The sequence below is a fragment of the Rutilus rutilus genome, assembly GCF_951802725.1.
Source record: "Rutilus rutilus genome assembly, chromosome: 19".
Classification (NCBI taxonomy): Eukaryota; Metazoa; Chordata; class Actinopteri; order Cypriniformes; family Leuciscidae; genus Rutilus; species Rutilus rutilus.
This window is the reverse complement of record NC_140232.1, coordinates 18,111,904-18,135,934: the sequence shown is the minus strand read 5'-3', so window position 1 is coordinate 18,135,934 and position 24,031 is coordinate 18,111,904. Positions and strand designations below refer to the sequence as shown.

Genomic DNA, 24,031 nt, shown 5'->3' with positions numbered 1-24,031 from the left:
TGTCCTTAAAGGTTGGATTTTTCCTAATTTTTTAAATTAAGGCATTAAGTTCAATTTCCAAAATATGATTTTTTATTCCTCTTTTTAGTCAACTTTAGCATTGGGTGTATTAACTTATGCATTGCACTGTATATATACACACATATACATATATATATATATATATATACACATACATACATACATTTATATACATACATACATACATTTATATATATATTTATGTTATGTTTTTTGAGCATCAAATCAGCACATTAGAAATGATTTCTGAAGGATCATGTGACACTGAAGACTGTACAATATATTCATAAAAAACATTTAAATATATTCAAATAGAAAACAGTTTAGAAGTCATAATATTTAACAATATCACCGTTGCAAATGAAATAATTCCTATAGGGCAAATTATACACACACATCCAGAATAAAATCCCCAGTAGTAGGAAGTTGCTTGTGTTGTTTGTTTGGTAATATGCATCATAAAGTTTGTATGCATGCCTGAGGCAGCGTCTAAAAGTGTTTAATGAATCACCATATGAGCTTCATGCAAGTTTTTGCCAAAGTTCTGATCAATCTTTCAAAAAATAAAATAAAATGTCAATCCCAAAAGGAAAGACTCAAGGGGTTTTCACAGTATGGTCCCCAAGGACCATCTTCACATTATTACTGTGAAAAACACATTTTACAAAAATGTTAAAAAGAGGACAGAGTTCCTGCTATTGTGCAATTAGTGAAAGGACTATTAAATAAATCAGAGAGCCGTGACTGTGTCACATTGGAAATTGAATTTTGTGATTTAGTTATGACCTCTAGTTGCATACGTTCATGTATATATGTATGTGCGGGTGCCACAAAATTCAAATTCTGCTATTTAGTATTTGAATCACTTCATAAAAATAAATATATTCTAGTAAGCCTGAAAGGTGCTGACAATAATACTCTGCCTCTATTCACAGTTAATGATTGATTTTAAAGAGGGCTGCTGTCAAGTGGCTGCAGCTCAGACACGTCAAAACAGACCATGGCAGGGGACGTCACTCAAAGACTGCTGATAACCTCAGTCTTGTCTGTGTCAAAAAGAAGGGTACGGAAGCGAAGCTCTATAAAGGAGACTGAATCTTGTGGGCTGTCTCTCTTAAGTTTGTCATGAACACTTGAGCATTGAAAAGATGAAAGTATCTGAACACTAAGTTGTCAAATACAATGACAATTAGGCCTCCAGCAGGGGGACTGGTAATGAAAACATTGTTTCAAGTACATTACTGCTTTCAAATAGCTGAGTCATCATAAATGAGCTCTGCCATGCTGCGTCTCTTACACATATACACAAAACACAGCAACACTTCTTCAATTACACACCTCTAATGAGCAACAAACCATTAAAATGAAGCAAACACGAAGAGAAACAAAGGAACCCAAACCAATTTCACTGTCACTCTTTTGCTAATGTGCATACAGTATTCAGTTTGAGAGCATACAAATACCTGATATTTATAACTGAATATCCGTGGCAAAGTTTTAGTTGAGCAATCGGACACCCCGGACTTTGACTATCAGAATAAAATCTAGTCCAATCTGCTATTTATTCTTAAGAATCACCCGCTCAGACAATAAAATGCTGTCTAACCAAAATGCAGCCCATCCATCATAACTTACCATAACCTCAACTCTGTGAATCCATCACTGGATTTTCCATTAATGGTTTTCTGGTTTTCCACATCTGTACAAACTCACCTTTCTGCCATTCCTGAACATACTAGCTCTATTGATATCCTTGCCAAATATGATACCTCCATTTCCACTGTCCTCGATACTCACGCCCCCATACTTCGCACACTTATCCCTGGTTTACTCCTGCACTTCGCAGATTGAATACTGCTGGCTGTCACCTTGAACACCTCTACAGGAAAACCAGTAAGTGTGCATTTTACTGCTTAGAAAGACCATATTGAGCAATACAAATCTGCGTTAAATACGGCATGCTAGTTCAACCTTCCACCACTGTTAAAAACCTGGGTATAATTTGTATCTCTTTCTATCCTCATATCTCATCTGACCAAATCCTTTTTCAACCTCTGGAATATTGCTCATACATCCTTTCTTAAATATCATGATGCTGAGACCCTAGTTGACCCTGAGACCTTAGACTTCTGTAATTCTCTCTTTTTTGGCATAGCCACTATAACACTAAAAAAGCTCCAGTATATTCAGAACGTCGCAGCCAGAGGCTTCACACATTCCAAGAAATCCTCCCACATTACTCCTGTTTTACACAGATTACATTGGCTACCCGTTCGTTTCAATATTCAATTCAACGTACTTCTCATCACATTCAAACCCCCCCATGGTCTCACTATTGGTCTTACTATTGTAAAGCAACTTTGAGTTTGTAGAAAGGAGCTATATAAAATAAAATTATTATTATTATTATTATTTCATTTAGCCAAACATGACCTGCAGCATAAAGTCTGATCAAGTCTTAAGCCAGAAATTTCCCATCAAGATCCCATAAGTTTTGAAAAACTACTTTTCAAAGTTTTGAACAAAACAGATTATTGGAGTGGGTTTTACAAGAAATGCAATGTGTTACTAGCCATTTCTTTGTAATTACTTGTGAAACATACTAGCAATTTCTGAGCGAATTATTATTTTTTCATTGCAGACATGCCTCTATAAACTTTAATTCCCGACTAACTTCAGAAAAAATGTAGTAGTGCCCATCCAACCCAACTGGAAGTGGTGTATTTTGGTGGCTATGCAAATTTCCCACACTGCATAAACAAACATAAGTAATGGGTCAAATCATAACCCTTAGTGTGTGTTTGGGATGAGGTAACATCTGTGACTTAACACTCAACACAGTTTAGTCCCCCAAAGCTAAACTGGCACCACAGCTGCCACACTGAAGCTCTGAGATGAAAAGGTCATTTCATGCTGCTGCGAATCTCACGCTGACCATCATCATCACACATGCTGCTGCTCTTAGAGCTCGCCTGCAGTGTGGCTGCTGCAATGTAGTTGAAACGCTATAGAGTCTGGCATGTGGCAAGGGTCGCTGAGCACTGGCCTTGATTCTCCAGTGCACCAGAGGACACGACCCAGCTAGGACAACGAAAGGACGCCTGCTTCCAAGAACTCTTAGAGTGGAGGAAGCGAAGACGGATTTTAGTTTGCGAAAGAACGGCAAGAAATCTATTTTAGGTTCACAAGAGCTGTACGCAAAAACAAACATACAATACAACCAGTGTAGCCTGATTTACCAAAAAAATTACTCTTATGAGCCTGTTTGTGTTAGTGAATTAAAAGCATGCAAGGCGACCAGTGTAGTCTAATTCACAAACATACTCTTACAGTATGAGCCGATTCAGATTAGTGAATCAAAAATATACAGCATGACCTGTGTAGAGCAATTCACAAACTCTCACAATATGAGCCTTTTCGTGTTAATGTATCAAATACAGCACAAACAGTGTAGTCCAATTTATGAACAAATTACTTATGTACCGGTTCTTTTTAGTTTCTTTTAATGACAATTAAAAAAGACAGGTTACCATTTGAATCAGTATGAAAGACTGCCTTGTATAAATATACAACATTAGTAGAGACAGAATTCCATACATTTGCTAGCAAAACGGATATAACCAGAGGCGGTTTCTTCATTAGGGCGATTGGGCGACGCACCACCAAAGTGTGAAAGGGACTTTTTCAATCACAATCTCATTCAACCACAGAGTTACGCTAGCAGTCACTCACTGTTGTTCTGCCTCTGGATATAGTCCAATCAGCGCCAAGTCACGTTCTGTGGAGTACCGCCTCTTTTTGGGCGATTTCACTCTGGCTGAGAATCGCCCAGAGTGTTCCCATAGACTTACATAAAAAGATTTTTTTTTTTTTCGGACTGCAGGCACTGCAATGCATTCTCTATGGCTTCCGGGAGGGCTCGCACTAACGTGCTTTCGTCATCACACGTAAACTTCACTTGTGCAGCGATTGGTTGAAACAAATATACCTCTAATAATATTTATCCATAAGCTGAAGTGACATCCAATAATTTCCTCAGTGCGTAACTTACATTTCACGGACATATTCTCCATCTGTAAATGTTAGAAAGTCAATATTTCCAGCTTGCTGTCATGAGATAAACTTCCGTGAACAAGCGCCGCCGCGTGCATGCGCGCCGAACAGACGGAGCGCAATAATTCTGACTAAAATATACATTAGCACTAAATTATAAATATATTTAGCTAAAATATTTGTTGTTGAATATTTTTTGTTGTTGGTGAACATAAATGTGCTAGAAAATTTCAAACCTACATGTGTATTTTTATGATAGTAGCTTTTTTTTTTTTTTTGTAAATTTAACTACTTCTTTAAAAAGCATTATTTTGTTTTTAGATTGTAATGTTGCAATATTAGAATGTAATGTGATTTGACCCCTTTTTTGTATAGACTGCAGATAGACAGCAAGGTTTGTTTTTATAACCTTCAATATGAACATTGTTTGTAGGACAATATTGATCTGGATATTAAATATGTAAAAAAAAATTAAATACAGTTTGTTTTTATTCAAATAGAAAAATAATAATTAAATACTCAGATTATACCATACATCGCCATTTAGCCCAAAAATTCAGATTTATTTGGCAATTGGCTATTTCCCAACCCTACCGGCTGAAGTTTTAGCTAAACTTTAGGCTAATGATAGCTACATTATCACTGTTAAATTGTTATTTAACAATTAGCCTACATTCAGTCCTGGATTAATAATTCAGTTTGTTGCGCCCCTCCAAATTTTTTTAGCACCAGCCGCCACTGGATATAACTACATTAATAGGAAATGAGTCATATGGAATCAAAATCTGAATCTAAGAGTTTGTGAATATGAACGGGTATGAATCCATAAATCTGCATCGATATCCAGCCCTTCCACACTTAATGCACTAATTTTACCCCTCAACCAAATTTTTGTTATTCATTATGTCATTTAATTTTGTTTTTTACTATGCATCTTTGATTTTTAAATGCATTTATTGTATTTAAAAAAAAAATACTGGCACATATGTCTATTTATATGTACTCCAGTGTCTTTTATTCAGGTGTCAGGCCTCTCAGCAGCCCGTTGCACTGTCCCCAATGTCCCAGGCCATAATCCATCTCTGGACGCCTGGTAATAGTTCACTATGTCCTGCTAAAGGCGGAGAAAGAACATGACAGAGTTTTTGTAAATGGTGAAGACGGATGCAACAGGCTTCTCCAGCCAATCGATCCAGACTTTAGCAACACCTGTCCAGCATTGCTGCCCTTTTTGACCCCAGAAGCACAAAATCAGCGCTAAGATAATCTGTCTGTCAAGGCAAAGCGCAAGAGTCTCGACTTTGTGACACGGTAGGTCAAATGAAGTGATGAATCAATGGGAGGGTCTGGAGGGATGCCAGTCAGGAGAAATGAAAGTGCACAAGGTCAAGGAATTTGCAGGCGTTTCTCATAACATGTAATGAGGACAAATTACCAACGTATAATGCATATTGGTAACTTCCTGCTGAATATAAACTAGTCAAATCCCAAAGCTCAAGGCACAGATGGCAGATGTCAGCACCAGGGTTACTCATATGTATCTCTGAAAATCCCTCGGAGGCTTTCTCAGGCACACTGTCTCATCATGACAGTGACAAATGTGCCTGATTAAAGAGTGGCAAGCGTACATTTGCTTGCTCTGTCAAGAGACCGCCTCAATGAACATGAAAACACACACATTCGAGTGGTTGACTGATCCCCTCTGGAGCCGCACAAAAGCCTATCGACAAGCACATATTTGCACATACATCGTCTGTAGCAAACTCCTGGGTATGTTATGCGTAAGCTAACAAGAATTAAACACGTGGATGGTTACAAACAAATGTGAAATTTGGAAATTCATGACTGTGTCTCTCTCCTTCCTTAAAGACCCATGAAATCGCTTAAAAAGTGAAGTTTTCTGCCATTTTTTGAAGAATTTTGTATTGAAACTAAGTTTGGTCAGGACACTTTGAAGAATCAATTACACAAATTGATGTAGTGCAGAACTTGTCATCAATATTTTTGTTTCATTTTACAGGAAAAAATGGGTATATCTGCTCAAATTTACATTTGCTACCATTTACAGATATGCTTGCATATACAGTACTGTTCAAAACTTTGGAATCTGTAATATTTTAACGATTTTGAGGTATCTTGTGTAATATTTTTGCGCAAACTGTCACTTTTTTCAGGATTCTTTGATGAATAGAAAGTTCAAAAGAATTATAGAAAACTTTTGGTAACATTATAAATATCTGTCTATTTACCTTTGATCATTTTAATGCATCCTTGCTGAATAAAACTTTTAATTTCTTTCAATATTTGTTTTTACTGACTGCAAACTTTTAAACGGTGGTGTAGATGACCTCAAAACATCTAAAAGCCACAAAACCTAAGTTTTAATTTCATGGAGTCTTTAAATGCCAACATCAATGTTATGAAATATGCAAATTAAGTTTAAATCCCACTCTCCTAACTCAATAGGAGAAAGAAACAGACGTACAAAAGCAAAATGGAAGGAGAAACTGGCGGTCATGGTTTCAAATGCGATCATAATGAGATCTTCCACAACAGAGGTCTGTTTCTCTTCTCTCTCTCTCTCTCTCTCTAAAGTAACAAATGATGCTTTGTGTAGAGTCACAATCTTCATTACCTCTTTTAATTTTGTATCTGTCCTCCCACAGAACTGTCACCAAAACATAAAAACAACATCATCACTGCAGTGTTGGGGAATAAATTACAAAAAGTAAAAAACAAACTACATTTCTTAGCAGCACAAAATTATCTTTAAGCAATGAGCTACTTTTCTAAAAACGCATCGCCGCGGCCACTACGTCACTATATTTTGTATGAATATACAGTTAAGTGACGGAGAGTGGGCATTTTAGGAGAGCAATTCAATCTAATAAATCTGTTTATTCAGCCAGTTGAACCAGTTAAAAAAAATAACCAATTGAATGGTCCAATTGAGACTCTGCAGGACTTTACATCTTGCTTTTCAATAAAAAATATTAAAATATTAATTACAATAATTGGCCAAATGTATGATATCATAGATACAATCCTGAAAGACACACCTTTTAAAGTTGAACTAATTTTATTTCGTGACATAACAAAATGCTAAAAAACAAGATTATAATAAATGTAGAATATTGTTAAGTTTGTTTGTTTGTTTGTTTGTTTGTTTAACACCATGCCAGCTTCTCTGCCTATTTTCATGGCAAGAAGATTTATGGTAAAACTATATCAGGTTTTTACAATCTATTTTTGCTAAAAACTGTATTTGGTTAAAACATTTCTTCAAGAGTGTTAATGGAGTAAAAAAGGTTTACACAGGGTTAAAACCAGCTCAATCTAATAAAACATGCTTCAGGGATAAAGGGTTTTGACAGAAAAAAACATGTTGATGGATCTTCTTCTAATATTAAAAACTCATCCTGGAATGGCATATTCGCCAACGGGTATAAACAATCGGTTACACTTTAGTTTAGGGTGCAATTCTCATAATTAACTAACTATTAACTATGATTTTTGCCTCAATAAACTGCTAATTACTGCGTATTAGTAGTTAGTATGGTAGTTGTTAAGTTTAGGTATTGGGTAGGATTAAGGGATGTAGAATATGGTCATGCAGAATAAGGCATTAATATGTGCTTTATACGCAGTGTTGGGGAAGTTTTTTTGAAAAGTAATGCATTACAATATTACGTTACTCCCTTAAAAAGTAACTAATTGCATTACTCAGTTACTTTTTTAGAAAAGTAATGCGTTACGTTACTTTTTTTCACCTGGGCTGGGCTTGTTTTTTTATAACACAAAAAGTTATATTTTTGGGCAAATGTAAAGACCCTTTCACACCAAAAGCGAAATAAGCCTCAGGCTGAAGGTAATGCAAATTCACACGTGTATAGTAGAGGGCGCAGCTCAAACAAACCTTTCAGCTGTGCTGCCATTCTGGATAACGGAAGAATAGGATGCAGGAGAAAAAAGTTGAACACTTAATTTACCAATAAAAACTAAAAAATCTATAGTCATTTTTGCTCGTGGTTTAACTGAATCATCGAAGGTTAGAATCAAGTACATTGGTCAATAAAGTGAGATTAAATGCATAAAAATGTATGTTTTATTTAACATATTTAGTTATTGAATGTTTGCATAGTATTCTGATTCTGCATTTCACTGATTTTATTCATTTTGAGGAATATTTCATCTTTTTTTGTGCAAGTGAGATAAGTAAATGCACGCTCACATTTAGTCTAGAACTACAATAACCATCATGTTCACACACAACGCCTCTGCACTTCGATTTGTCTTAACATGGGGACAAGAGAACTGTCAGTCAATAAATGGGAAAACAAAGTAACTTATTTGAAAAAGTAACTCAGATATTTAGTTTTTAAAAGTAATGTTTTACTTTACTAGTTACTTTAAAAAGTAATCTGATTACGAAACTCAAGTTACTTGTAATGAGTTACCCCCAACACTATTTATAAGCACTAATAAACAGCCAATATCCTAGTAATATGCATGCTAATAAGAAACTAGTTAATAGTGAGAATCGGACCCTAAACTAAAGTGTTACCAAACAATCTGGTCCCATCGGTTTGAAAATTAATTTTTCTCCCAACATTACGCGGCTGATTTCATGGAGTTTACACATGGTATACAGATCCCACTCTGTTTGCCATTTGCTATTTATATAGGAATGCATTATTGGTTTTAGATCCATAGGAGGTATTGTTAAATGTAGAAAATCTTGAAGTGTATCTAACTACTTCGAAGGGGTAGTTTGACTAGTTTTACTACTGTAAATTAAGAGCAGTTTGTCAAGTCATTTTCCCCAGCACTTCTGAACATACTTAAGCTCCATTTTTCAAAGCAACCTGTCTAAATCCCTTTTCTTTTTCTTTTCTTTAAATCCAAAGTTTCTTTCCTTAACCCTCATGGCCTTCAATGAATATTTCAACACCTTTCTCTCCAGGACATTTATTTTACATATCTGATACCACATATCTTCCCAACTCTCTTGACCTCATCAAGTCCACCGCACGAGTCTCCCAGAAGAACATTATTTAACCAATCCATCAACTACAGCTGATATAATACTATGAAGGTAAAAGAGTAGCAAAACTCGAGAGCACGTAGATGTGAATTTGAGAGAACTTGTACATTAAATATTCGTACTTGTACGTGCACATTTACACTCACAGCTCCAATGTGAAAACCTGTAAAATAAAAATCTGAAGTTGAATGTTGAAATTTGCATTTTACCCGCGTGCACTGAAACGCTAACATGGCTTAATGCATTAGACTGATATTAAAAGAAATAAACATTATCAAATAAAACAAATATTACCAAACTCAGTAAACAACAAGCTAATAATGCATACTACATAAAAAGCAGATGAGGGTTTTGTGACATCATCGCATACAATAGAAGTCCCATTTCATTGGCTAGGCGCCAACCAATAAAACGGCTCCTTTGAACACCCCTGCTCCCGCCCCCTTTCTCTCTTGCCGCCACTGAGTTTCAAGTGCACAAGTTAGTTTTGCACCTAATATATTGCGAAAAGAGTAGCAAAAGTCAAGGCGTGACATTTTAAATTGCAAGTGCCTAATTGAGGTTGTACTGCGAATGTGAATGTAAGATTAAATGCAAATATATATCACAAGTTTGTGTCTGTCGTTGTAGTGTTGCACGGTGTACCGATACTTCAAAAGTATCGCGATACTCGGAAATTAAAAACGTCACGATACCTAAATTTATCAGTATCGATACTTAAAAAAAAAAAAAAAACGCCTCCCTATGGACGTCTGTGTTTTTTTCCTGACGCACGCAGCAAAGAACCTGTCGCTGTTAGTGTCACGTGACAAAATACTACAGCGAGATGGCTGCATGTGCGAGCACAAGTGGTCCACGACTCGTAGAAAAAGATGACGCGAGGAGTGACATATGGAAGTACGTTGCCCACCTTGCTCTGTTGCACGGTGCACCAATACTTAAAAAGTAAATCGGAAATTAAAAACGTCACGATTCCTTAATTTATTAGTATCGATACTTCTAAGAATGACCGCATTCCAGATTTGTAAAGCCGGCGACACACTGGCTGCGTGTCTTGTCCGTTTTTATTTCGGCTCCCATGTTAACTGCCTGCGTGACACACGAGTCTGGGCGCAGCTCGAGACCATAGACTGTGCTCGAGACGCGCGGAAAACGCGTGCATGCTATAAATAGAACCGACGCCTATTTTTCACCCGTCACGCAAGCGTGTTGGAAGCGTTCCCAGGCAAAATAGAATAGGAAAAGATGTTTCTATGTCATTTTGACACGAATACATATTAATAAATGACATTTTGATGTTTGAAAGTTTTGACATAAATACAATATAAATGTAATTTAAAAAAATATTATCGATTTTCAAATATTGCACCTCTCAATACAGAACGAATTATTCTGTAGCCTATTTTGCCGTCAACACTGCCGACTGTGTCTTTGCTGCTATATATTTATGTTTAACATGAAGTATAGGCCTTCCACAACTCTCTCCCCACATGTCAAATATATCACCAATGAGGCTTATCATATGTTACCAATATTAAACATTGTTTAATATAATCGCTGTTCATATTTTTATTCAAAGTTCAGAATCAAGATAAAGCTCTTATGTTTCTTATGATAAATGAGATAATGCTGCTAAATTTATAAAAAAAATAAAAATACCTTGAATGTCATTACTCTAATTTATTTTTTATATTTTTATATTTCATATTTTGTTCAAATGTTTAATATATCTGCTGTTCATATGGTCATTTATTAGTGTGTTATATGATTAGAATGTTGTCCCGGTTTTAAAATAAAGCACAGCAATGATATTTGAGAGTGTTTCTCCCTTTCAGGAAAAGTATCGAAGAAAAGTATCGAAATCGCAATACTTGACTTGGTATCGGTATCGAAACAATAATTTTGGTATCGTGACAACACTATGTCGTTGTATTTCTGTGAATGGCATTTTACACATTTGTGACTACTTGTCTGCAGCTTCAAATTCAGAATACAGGTTTGTGACTTGTCTGCAAATGCAAATTTCAACATTCAACTTCAGATTTTTATTTGACAGGTTTTCACATTGGAGCTGTGAGTGCAAATGTGCACGTACAAGTACGAATATTTATTGTACAAGCTCTCAAATTCACATCTACATGCTCTCGAGTTTTGCTACTCTTTTACCTTCATATAATACTGCCATTGTAAGGAGGCAGCAAATGTCATTGAGGAGCAGTGTAAAGATTATCTAGGCTCCCGTCTGAGAGGTTTATCTAAATCTTGATATATTTGTGCTGTTCTTAAGACTTGAGAAAAAGATATCAGCTCTTTCCAGGGGTTGTCTGCATTCAGCATTTGATGTTATCCTGCACAATTTTAAACTCCTGAGGCCAAAAATCCCCCCCAAAAATAGAGTTATTAAAATGTGTACACCTTTATGTAACCAACCTAGATTTCCAGAAACAATCATAGGAAACAGAAAGAAACTTGAAGGTGCTGGGATTCATCCCACATTCTTTTTGATAAATTGCCTATCTGAGCTCACAGAGGAGTAATACAATAAATAAAATAAAAACTTCTGAGAGAAAGCTTTAGTCTTTTATCTGTAGGAGGGTTAGACCCCGTCACTGCACACAGGCGCTTCTTTGAATGCACCTGTTGAGTGACATCACTTCCTGGAATAATAGAAGTGAATATCATTTCATCTACAGAAAACAGTGCTTAAGAGGTTTAGTTTGTTGATGTGAAATGTCATACTGCACAATCCATTATCAAGTGTTCTTTACAAAGGTTTATGAATGTATAAATGGCTTTTAGGAGATCAATGATGTTTATTAGATCATACCTGTTATGGCTGACTTGTAGCTCCCCTAGGAGTTGGTTCTTGAACCACTGATCAAAATCCACATTGTCAAACAGTTCATAAGCAGCTAACCCAACGGCGTTGTACACTGCAAAGAGAAACAATTGATTTTTGCACAAGTTAACATTTAATTTAAAAGTTAAAAACTCGGTTTCGGTCAGTTTTGCATATATAGTGATCTAGTTAAAAAATAAATAAAAGTGTTAATAATCTATCTATCTATCTATCTATCTATCTATCTATCTATCTATCTATCTATCTATCTATCTATCTATCTATCTATCTATCTATCTATCTATCTACACACACCCACTGTAAATATGAATGGCTACATTTAATTATTGATCTAGTACAAATTTTGTATATATTTATTATATTATATATTACTTATAACAAAAAAATTATAAATATAAATATCACATAATACATATTTATATCCATCAATGTATTTATTAAGCATATACAACAGTTGACTTTTGTGCTGTAGCAGCTGTACAACCACAATAAATTATACAAAAAAATGTAAATAAATAAAGATTGTATGCTACACTTCTCGTGTGCTAACCAGAAAAGAAATAGAGGTCTTTAACTTAGACTGACCTTCATGTAAAGAGGTAGCAGAATAATACATAATAATACAGCATATATACATGTGTATATAATACTAGATTTTATAATAGTGCAGAATCTAGAGCAGAAATATTAAATATTTATTCTTCATTTTACACCAAAATGTCTCTTTTTTGCCATTTACATTTTTAAAATACTTTTTGACTGCCCTATCTTAAGTCTCAGATGTGATGGTTGTGTATAAGGGTAAGTAATGCATGATGGTACCTGCATCCTTCATGAGCATCTGCACTGGGTCCTCAACATTACTGGGGCCTGAGAGAGAGAGAAAGCAAGCATTGTGATATTTTTCCCTCCTCGAAACCTGCACACAATGTGCTTTAGGCCTGTTGGAAACATCTAGCCCTTTACACATCTGTAATAATTGTGACTTAACCACTTTGAAAGCAGTAGTAAAAGCAGCAAAGAATGTAATAAAATAAACAACTAAAACTTTCATCCCATTTCCCTAAGCCAATCACAATTAGCCATTCCAAAGCGACAATGAGGGGGCGACGCTCCTTATTGTCCATGTATAATTAGAACACAGAAAATGCTCAAGAGAAAAACAATGACACGACTAGGAAATTAACTGATGGGTCATTATGAGAATCATCATCGGAATGTGTGTTTTTATAATGACTTCACACTATAATGATGCATGATGGGCAAAAAAACAAACAATTTGTCATCTCTTTCAATTTAGTAAAACATGGAAATGTAATAATGATAAAAATGTGCCAAACCTAAATTCCATGCCAAAACACTCAAATATTATTATATGAAATGTCCATAAGAATACCATTTAGCAGTTAGCACATCATCCTAATTTAATCATGATAGTAAATTTTAATCAACTAATTTACACAGAAAGCTCATTTGAGTCATTTACTAATTAATTAGGGAGCCAGATCAAAAGCAATGAGAGCGTAACGCTTGTCAGATGGTCCTTGTATTTGTCTGAAAATGCGAGCTTAATTGCTACACGTGGGTTTAAGAGGAGCACTAGCGGTGGACACGCTTCAGCTTAGCAGGGTGTGATTTATAAAGGTGACATTTGCCCTGCAGGGCTATAATCAAAAAAGTCCACATCTAAAGTAGAACCCTGGGTGACTTTGTCAGTTTTTCCACTCACAAAAAAAGTTAGAGAAAATCCCTCATTTGGAAACAAAAAGAGCTTTGAAGAACTGATGGCATGTGTCATTTGGTGTCAACCCAGCCTATCAATCCAGCTAATGTCAGCAGGAAGCTAGAAACGAGAGTACTTCCATGCTGAAATGCTTCAAAAAGAGCTTCTGTAAAAACTGTGGGGCTTGTAGCACACATGAACGGCTTTTCAAAATATTTCATGTAAGAAGCGAACATGTTAATTACTATAGATAAAAAGGGACCTGCAGTGTTAACTGGTGATAAATCACCTTCAGTTTATAAAAGAATCCTTTATCACCATGTTCTCAACTACTCCTGCTCCAGATGTGACATTTCTTTCATTATCACAACATAATGACAGCTCATTTAACCAGTGAGTTTCGTTTGATCAGCGATTCTTTAATCATCACATTCAAAGCTTTGACTTGTCTAATTTTTTGTCTATTATTTATATATTTTTTGACTTGTATAATTTATTTATAAATTATTGTCTAATTTATTTGTGTCCTGGAATGCCAGGAGTCATGAATGAAAATGCTAAATTTTCTCTGTTAATAAATGTAATGAATTTGTCCCAGCTGGACAAAAAAAAAAAAAAAGAAAGAAGAAAAATGACCAGGTAAAACCAGGTCATATGTGTATTGAAATCTTTAAAAAAAGAACAGAATATCCAGCTTGGCAAGGTTAGGAAACAAACCAATAAGCTGTTTGTCCAGCAGAGATTTAGTTAGGGTTGGAAATCAAGCAGAATTAATTTATTTATCTATAAAATGACCAAATGATTTTCAATAGGCTTGATTCTGTTAATGTTTCAGCATCCTACATTCATAAACTGATCCAGAGGCAAAACAGTACTAAAATACTCACTCTTTAGTCAGATTCTCGAATGACTCTTATGAACTAGTTCTTTTGAAATACTTAAAATCTAAAAAATATTTAATATACTTCAAAAAGATTGTAATAATGAGTCTCGAACTCATTATTATCGGTTTAAATCAGTCTGATGACTCACTCACTATGTAAATTAGTTATTTTGAACATAAAATCAAATAAATCCAATTGAATCATTAAAACAAATAAATAAAACTGACATTGTTTTGTTAATATGCTTATATTAAAGTAAACAGTTATGTCTAATTACTCTTAAAGTACTGAAAGAATCAACTTGATTCATTATTTCGCTACAATTTTCCAACCCTAGATGGAGTTGATGTAAATAATATTCGTCAACACATCAAATAAAACCAACCTTGAAGATTCTGCACCATCTCCAGTAGTACTGGAGTCAAAGTTTGACTGTAGTTGTGGAAAATGTCCAAGAAAAGCACTTCCGTGCACGGCTGTAAAGATAGAAAGAAACAAAATGTGAGGGAGCATTTGATGCAGGAACAACATTTCAACACAAACACATGGAAGGCAAACCATCTGGTTTTCTGTGGTATCCATCATTCTTGCCAACACGATCAATAGTATGCAATGAAGAAGTGGTCAGGGTTCAAGACCTGACTCAGTGGCCTTCAGCATCTAATATTACAGGCAGGGACACTGACCTCCCAGTGGAAACAAGGAAGTCAAATATCACACCTTTGCAAAGTGTGCCAAGAGAAAAGTGTCACACTTCATTTTAGATTTTAGCTTCTACCAAGAAATGCTGTACGATTACTTAAAATAAAAACCAAAATTGTGATATGGCTTAGTGCGATTATCAAATCAGAAAGGCTGCGATTTAATTAAATAAATAAATGCACCGGACACAAGCGGCGCAACAAAAGACAACATAAGCCATTATAATGAGCGATGCTGTCTACACTTGATACACCTTCGCTATCTTAACACATTTTTAGTTTTTTTTTTCTATCCACAACACAATCATAACAGACATGTGGCACATTTTTGGGTTGTAACCACCAAGTTGAGATCCACTGCTAGACAGATGTGCAACAGTCACATTGCTTATAAATATTTGCATTCAGAGGACAAGAAACTTTCAAGCCTAATGCATAATTAAGACATTCTCTTTCGAAATTACCTGAAGGTGAAGTGATTCCACAGCGTAAATGACAAATGTGATGTAAAACGCATTTCGCATGAGGTTATAAGTTAAGTCAGCCAATGTCATTTTAAAGCCAGGACATAAAAGCCACATTAAGTAGGCAGCCAGATGTAATGCAAATCAAGTCTCATGAGGGCAGTAACAAATGACCCTGTAGAGTCACGGCCCCCCTATGTAAATCCCATAGAAATGAGACAGACCCCTGGACCCCTGGTTTCGCTTTGCATTTACTTACACTTCCATTGACCTTGGAATACATCTTTCTGTAAGGCAGTTCACCAAAAGATGGGCAAATGGAAATGTTGCATATGCAAAAAGCAGTTTTAGAAATTATAATTATGAAATCAGTCAAACTAAATTTCATAGAGAGAGATCACTTACCCGCAAACTATACTTCCAGGAGTCACCACCTGTCTCTTCCACAGCTGAAGAAAGAAATAACATTAAACACAACTTGTCACAACATATATCATGCACTTTTAATGGATAGTTCACCCAAAAATAAAAATTCAGCCAGTTATTCATCTTCATGTCATTACAAACCCCTATGACTTTGTTGAAAAATGTCCTGTCCACTCTATTCAATATAATAGGACTGAAGGAGGACTGAGGCTGTCAAGCTTCAAAAAGCAAAATCATCCTACTTGTGCACAATATTCCAAGTCATTTAAAGCCATATGATAGCTTTGTGACAGAGCAAAATTTGAGTCATCATTCACTGACAATCTTCCACTTCAAAGGCTGTTAACCATTTTGACTGGACCATTGAGTTAGTGAGCTGAATTTCAATTAGATAATTTTTATGATTCTTTTATGGTGATTCCTTGTCATTTTAGAGCTTGACATTCCCAGTCCACATACATTTTCATTATATTGAAAAGTGTAGCCTGGATATTCTTCAAAAACTGTTCCAGTTTGGAATAACGCAAAGGTGAGTAAACGATAAGAGAATTTTCGTTGTTTTGATGAACTACACTTTCAACCTTCACAACTTATGAAAGAACGTTTTTTTCTATCAATCAGGTAGCCTTTATGAGAAATCATATCCTGGTTCCAGACCATGAATGTGGCAGGATTCTCTCCTCCCATGATCCAATTAAAGAGCAGGTCATTAAAGTGATAATTTCACCTTCTCTATCATCTCTAGTCACCTTATGTTCCTAAGGATTGGTCATCAACAGGCCAGAACAATTCCGTCTGCTGCTGAGTCACTGAATTAATCGTAATTACGCTGCCTTGACAGCCAGACCCCTGGACGATTCAACAACTGGCATTGCCTATGCCAGAAAAAAAAAAAAAAAAAAAAAAAAAAAAAAAAAAAATCACTGGACCACGGCAATATACATTAGAAAATGACACCAGCAAAGTACACCAAGAGATTTTAAATTACGGCCAACTGTACTTTGTGAAGCTCATTTCCTTGAAATAAATTACGACTTAAATTAATGCAGTAGGTACGGTTCAGCATCTCTGGACATGACACAATGGAGGGCTCGGATAACTGACAAAAAAGGGCAGCTTCATGACTTCAAGTTCATGGGAAGTACATCTGTTGTCATAGCCACTTTCATCTCAGTGATTCATAAATTCAGGTTGAGCCATATATGGTCATGATTAATGAACACCATTAATCAATGTGGTTCATTTTGAAGCCCTAAAACCCAGAAAAGAATGTCCTATGGGATTTTAGAATGGCGATTTTTAGTATTTGAACATCACGTAAATTAAAGACATAGCTCAATTCAAAATGAAAATGATGTCATCATTTACTCACCCTCAAGTTGTTCCAAACCTGTATGAGTTTCTTTCTTCAGTTGAACACAAAAGATGATATTTGGAAAAACGTCGGTAACCAGACAGTTGACGGTAGCCATTGACTTCCATAGTAGGAAAAAAATACAATGGAAGTTAATGGCTACAAACAACTGTCTGGTTACCGACGTTTTTCGAAATATCTTTTGTGTTCAACAGAAGAAACTCATACAGATTTGGAGCAACTTGACGGTGAGTAAATGATTTTTGGGTGAAATTGCTCTGTAAATGTGGTTCATTTGAACAAGTATGAACGCTGCCACCTGAATCCTTGTGCGCACCAAACAAGCAGAACGAGATGGCTGACAATATGGGTCTTAGTCTGCTTCCAAACGAACTCTGGTGTTTGGTTCGAATGGAATATGAACGCAACACAAATCAAAGACATCTAAATCACCCTAAAAAGGACAGAATGCTGAAGCATACCCTTTTTTTCTCATCATAGGAGCTACGTTGCCCATTACAGTTCAGTAAAGGCATCAGAAACACTGTCACCTTGCAGCAGATCTTCGTTTGTGTGCAACGGAGGAATTGCTGCAACTGATTTGACTCCTTTACATTTTATAAACTCTTTACGAGTTCTCAGCTGGTCAAAATACCATCATATGTACGCACACACAACGAGCGCATTCAGCCTAGAACACAGCATTGTTCGTTAAATTCCGTAGCAAAATACTCTTTTTTTATCTTTAGGTTCGGTCTTAAAAGGGACAGTGTGAATGCTAAGTGAACCAGGACTGAATATATTATTTTCTTTTTTAGTCCGGACCAGAAGAACCCTCTGTGGGGAAGGAAATCCAAGAGTTCACATATCATTCATTGAATGCAAACATGGCTTATCATTTGAAACATGTAATAGCTTAACATCAGTTTTGTTTTTTCGGTCATGTGACCAAGCAGTTAACGTTTGGGATTCCAGATAGATTCTCTCTCGTGCATCATTTCTTCTCCCCATCTCTACTGTCTCTCTCTGATTAAATGGCAAACAGCCCAGAAAAACAAAAACAAAAAGTTTTACAGCCTTAGATATGTTATTGATTTCATAATTCACATTTACCAAAACTCTCTGGGTCTTCTTCCCACATGGTTAGCTCTTCCTCTGTCAGCAGAAAGTATTTGGATACCAGTCTCCTGCCGATCTCCGTCAGAGTTTGGTGTGTAAAGAATGAAGTCTTAATTTTATGTGCCTCCAGGCTCTCTGGTTTACTGTCTGGAAAGCATATTGGAACATCACTTCAATATACAATTATCCATATAGTAATGTTCAAGATATTAGATCATTCATTAAAATGTCTCATGTGCTCCTGCGGTCCATTAGTAAGGCAATAAAACAATATAACGGGAGGCATTTTTATATCAGTTTACTTCAATCTCTATCTAGGGAACCTTAGTCATGACTGAACAGCCAGATTTCATTATGAAACATCTCATTGGTTCGCTTTTGCCCTCTACCAACTCTGAAATGTCCTTGATGAGTGAAAAGGCTGTTATCCACTTCCTATTTCGAATAAGCTAGAACTTTAAAATGGAGGCTCGCCATGCCAAAGTCATTACTAAAGTCATTGCTGCTGATGGGCTGCCTACCTTCAATGTTCTTGGCAGGTTTGTAGGCATCGTTTTTAACAATCATCTTGATGAGGTTCATGCACTGTACAATAAAACGCTCAAAAACAACTCCCTCCCCAGCCTCGGTGAACACGTAGCTGACCGCGAACTCCAGCGAACGCTGAATAAGGGGGATGAAAGGCCACGGGTGATATTCCAGGAAGTCCAGCAACTAGCAGAGAGCATTAAACATGAAGTTAAACCACAGTTCAAGGAGTTCAGCATGGCCCACAACATCTCAAGTAAAAGTGCCCAGATTATTTATGTTTCCCTCTTAATTGGCTGAACTTTTAGACTTACAACTTTGGTGAACAAAATGATGGTCTTCTCAAGCTTTTCTCTGCAAAGACTGCCTGGTCCAACTTGCCGGCCTGCAAAAAGTAGATAGAAAGGCTGAAAACATATGCTTCAGTTTCCTTGTATAAGGAATGGTTCCTTACAAAAATGAAACTGTTATCATTATTTAACCATCCTCATGTTGCTTTAAACCTTCTATGACAAAAAGCACAATAAAAAAATAAATCATAAAAGGTGCCCATATCAGCGTGTGCAGTGCCAACTGTATGAGGAACAGACCGATATTCAAGATGTTATCCACTGAAAATCTAACCTCTCTCTTCTTAGCACATTTATGATAGTTCAAAACCTATCTGAATGATCTGTTCAGAAATTACACTGATCCAGGTCTCTATGATTTGCTCACTTGAGGAAAAGATTGTCTGTGATTATAGACTTTGTTAGCTTTTTGTTTGCCGGTTTGCTTCACAGACACAGCGCACAAGGTGTCTGAACTACTTTTTATGATATTTTTAGTGCCTTTTTGTCATCTTGGAGCTTGACATTCTCAGTCTTTATTCACCTTCATTAGCCTATATGGAAAAGAGGTGCCAAAAATCATTTATGTTTTGCACAGAAGAAAGTAAATCACTGAGGTTTGGAACAACACGAGGACGTGCAAATGTGTACAAATTTTCATTGTAAAGGTGGATTGTGCCATCAAACGTATTTTACACATAGTACGAATATACTGTTATTGATCATAATGTCTAAATATATGGAAGCTTGTTTCTGCCGCAGAATAAAAAAATCTAAAAGGTAATTGTGATTTATCTAACAATTGACTTTTTTCTTAGAATTTGGAGTTTATATCTTGCAATTCAGACTTTATAACTTGCAATTGAGAGTTAAACCCCTGGTTTCACATACAAGGTTTAAGATAGTCACGGACTAAAATGCATGTTTGAGGTGTTTTAACTAAAAGAAACTTATCTTAAGAATAAAGAGTCTTAAAATATGTCAGTGCCATTGTTTTATCTCAAGATTCACACCAGTAATGTTTACTTTCTAAGGCATGTTTATAAACCGAAATGCCCTAACTGAACTAAGGCCTAATCCTGGCTTAATCTAAGCCCTGCTTGTGAAACCAGGCCAAAATCTCACAGCTGTGACTTTTTTTGCTCAGAATTTCAGGATATAAACTCGCAGTTGTTAGTTATATGTATATGAACTCACAATTTGTGAACTGACTTTTTTTCTCATAATTAAGAGTTTGTATCTCGCAATTCCAACTTTTTTTAGTGATTGTGATATAAACTCGAAATTGAGTTATCAAGTTCTCGCAATTCTGATAAAAAAAAGACAGAATTGTGATTATTTATTTTTTATGCGGTGGACTAAATCAGTCAAACGAAAGCCAAAAAAAGAAAAAATAATTCCTCTCAGCAGCCAAACCGCAGAGACTAATCTGTTTCCTTGCAAGGCAACACTCAGGACAGCGTGATACAGTGTGATAGAGCAGGGTAACCTTTCAAGGGGATTGGGCATCAATTTCTCGGTGCGGAGAGAAATGAAGAAATGAATAGAACAAAAAAGCCTGGATTATTTGGAGGACCTTATCTGGCCCAGAGTTGATATTTCAAATTCTGTTTGCTCATAAACTAAGTTTCTCATCCACGCCCGAAATACCAACAGGCCGAATGAAACCTGACCTGCGGCCCAGCCAGGAGAACATATTGCCTGTGATATCACCAGTAGATAACAGCTTGCTTCTGTCTCATCTGATGACATATAACTCATGCAACGACAAGACTGGGAAAAGCAGGCACAGTGTCTCCAGGTGAAACCATGCAGATTTGGCATTATTGTCTTCTGCTTTAGCAGAAATTTAGTTGGAGCCTTTGAAGTGGTGATCTTTCAAAAATAAATTAGTTTGGCCTTTGACTATGCACTCTATACTCTAGCAATAAAGAACGGCAGTCCATCAGAATTAACCTTGTGATCTCAATCAGAAATATCTAAAAGTACTTTTCATACAAACCCTTTTTACTTATAATATTATTTTGGATTAAGATAATATTGAAGCACAACGAACCTGTACAATTTCAAAATGCACAGTCTGAACCAGGAATATAAGAATTTAGGCCTATAATAGTGATAACAAAAATTATAGATGGGTATTTGACTTAAATTGACATTCAAAAATCAACAGGAACATGTCTTTGCTTCACTCAAAAACAGATAATGAACTCTGTAACCATAAAATGCGGCTGTTATCTCTGGATGGGCTGAGGATTAAAAACTCCTACAAGCAAAATCAAATGTTCATTTCTCCTTAGATGGTTCTAAAATCCTCTAAGTCCTCTAAATCCAATTCCACTATAATAATCACACCACTTATTTTCCAAATGGGAATAGCTTTGAATAAAATTGAATTGGCAAAAAACAAGTCTAACAGTAAATCATGGGGAAAAGTCTTTAAAGGTGTTCTCAGTAGGGTGACTACCATCAAACAAACCAAATGTGGGACGTTTATAAGTTTGTGTGGGACAATGTGGGACATGTTACCAACACTAAAACATAACTTAATACAAACATTTGTATTCTGCCTTTCAGCTGATAAAAAAATACCATTACATCACAATGTAATATGTTACATGTCATTTAAATTCAACATCACTGAGCCCAAAGGCAGCAGGCATCATGCAGATAACTATTTTTGAAACAGTTCAGACCAAGTCCAACTAAAATCCAACAAAATAAATAAATGAACAAAATAAAACAACATGACAGTCTTATATATTGAGAATATATTAAACCAAAAACTTTCATATTTTTAGAAAGGATGTGAATTAAAACAACCACGTCAGGCAACAAGTTGATAAATTCTGTTAAATTAAAACTTTTATTTACCAAATTATCCATTTGTTTTCTGACAGGGAACACATGGAACAAATCACTGCTCCACATTTTGATTGACAGCCGCCACAACAAGTGACCGTGTTTACTCCTTTCTTTTCAACCACTGGGTAGGATTTTAAAAACGGCTGTTGTATTTGTACTTAAATATTAAATATAGGTGAAAAACTAAGTTGTTAAATATAGGTGAAAAACTACACTGCAAAAAGAATAAATAAAATGCTTTCTTAAAAAGGCAAAAAAAACGCATGCACGCTTTCTTAATATGATAATTAATTACCAACAGACTGATGAAAATGCGGGACATTTTCTCAATATGCGACATGCGGGACAAGGGGTGAAAATGCTGTGCGTTACAACACAAAGCGGGACGGGTGGTCACCCTAGTTCTCAGTGATTTGTAAAAAGTTTTACACAAAGAAATGAATAGTACTAAATATGTTTAAAATCAAGTATCTTTACATGCGATTACTCCTGTCATGCAAGTAGCCTAATTCTTTACTGTATTTTTGATCAAATAAATGCAGCCTTGGTGAGCATACAATTTTTTTTCAAAAACATTATCTTACCAACCTCAAACTTTTGAAAGGTAGAGTGCATCAAGTTACTTGTGTTTACAAGTCATAAGATTTACTAAAGCCGGGTTCACACAGTACGATTTTGGCCACGATTTGGCCGTCTGAGACAAATTTTGTGAATCCTAAAAGATTCCTCTGATCCTAGGCCAAAATCAGAAGTCGCTCGTTTGACATGTTCGCCGACCGTCGATTAATGACCAATGCGATCAAATTTGACCTCAGACGAAATTCTACCATTGTCAGAAGATTTGACGCACAGTCCTGCAGTGTGGCTTCTCCTACGACAACCGTCAAATCAAAAACCAATAGGAGCGGAGAACACAATTAGTGACTTGAGACAACAAACCACCACTTTTACTCCACACACACACATCTTCGTTTTTCCCCAAGTTTTCTTTTTTAAGAAAAGCCATGATGAAAATTAACGCTAGAGACTGGTTTTGTTTGCTAGCCACAATTTTTTATCCTGCATGTAAATGCAGCTCACAGTCATTGAATGTGTCACAGATTGATGATGTTAAACACAGAGCGAGTTGACATTAATGACAACTGAGATTCTACAGTGTTGACAGTTTACAGCGGGGATCATGTTCGTACAGTCTGACAAGCAACGATCATAAAGGACTGTTATAAATCATAAATTCCTATTTCGATGGAAAAATATGGAAGAAAATGAATGACAAATGTATTTGAAATGAGAAAACACTTTAGAAAAACAAAAAAACTGAAAAACAATCCCAAAAATGGTGTTACACTATTGGAATTAGAAAACAAAAAACATGTAATACTCACAGCATTCTAGAAACTGCTTTAGCCTCTCGAACACTGCATTGAGGAAGCCCTAGGGAAGGAGACACAGATAGCAAATGAAACATCGGTATCAGGTGTGGTTAGTGACTTTGAAATCATGCCGCTGACAATATCTAGGTTTTCATGTTGAAGGCAGATTTGGCAGGAAGCCCCAGGCAATCTTAACTCAGGCTGGGGAAGGACAGGCTGTTTACGTGGGGCGTCGGAGGAGAGATTTAGAGAGTGCCTGTCGTGCCAGGATACAATCCTAGAACGGT

The 24,031-nt window shown here is 36.0% G+C and overlaps 1 protein-coding gene across 2 annotated transcripts in view; it reads right to left on the bottom strand.

Annotated features, from left to right (window-relative positions):
- The window catches only part of ipo11 (importin 11), a 172,323-nt gene that overhangs the window by 108,526 nt on the left and 39,766 nt on the right, over nt 1-24,031 (bottom strand). For both annotated transcript variants that reach the window (XM_084390373.1, XM_084390374.1), the window contains exons 8-15: nt 23,757-23,805; nt 19,492-19,562; nt 19,171-19,363; nt 18,644-18,796; nt 16,156-16,199; nt 14,971-15,061; nt 12,801-12,848; nt 11,946-12,051 (exon numbers count right to left, since the gene is read on the bottom strand). In XM_084390373.1, the coding sequence (XP_084246499.1) occupies nt 11,946-12,051; nt 12,801-12,848; nt 14,971-15,061; nt 16,156-16,199; nt 18,644-18,796; nt 19,171-19,363; nt 19,492-19,562; nt 23,757-23,805 (755 nt within the window). The remainder of the gene's footprint in view (nt 1-11,945; nt 12,052-12,800; nt 12,849-14,970; nt 15,062-16,155; nt 16,200-18,643; nt 18,797-19,170; nt 19,364-19,491; nt 19,563-23,756; nt 23,806-24,031) is intronic.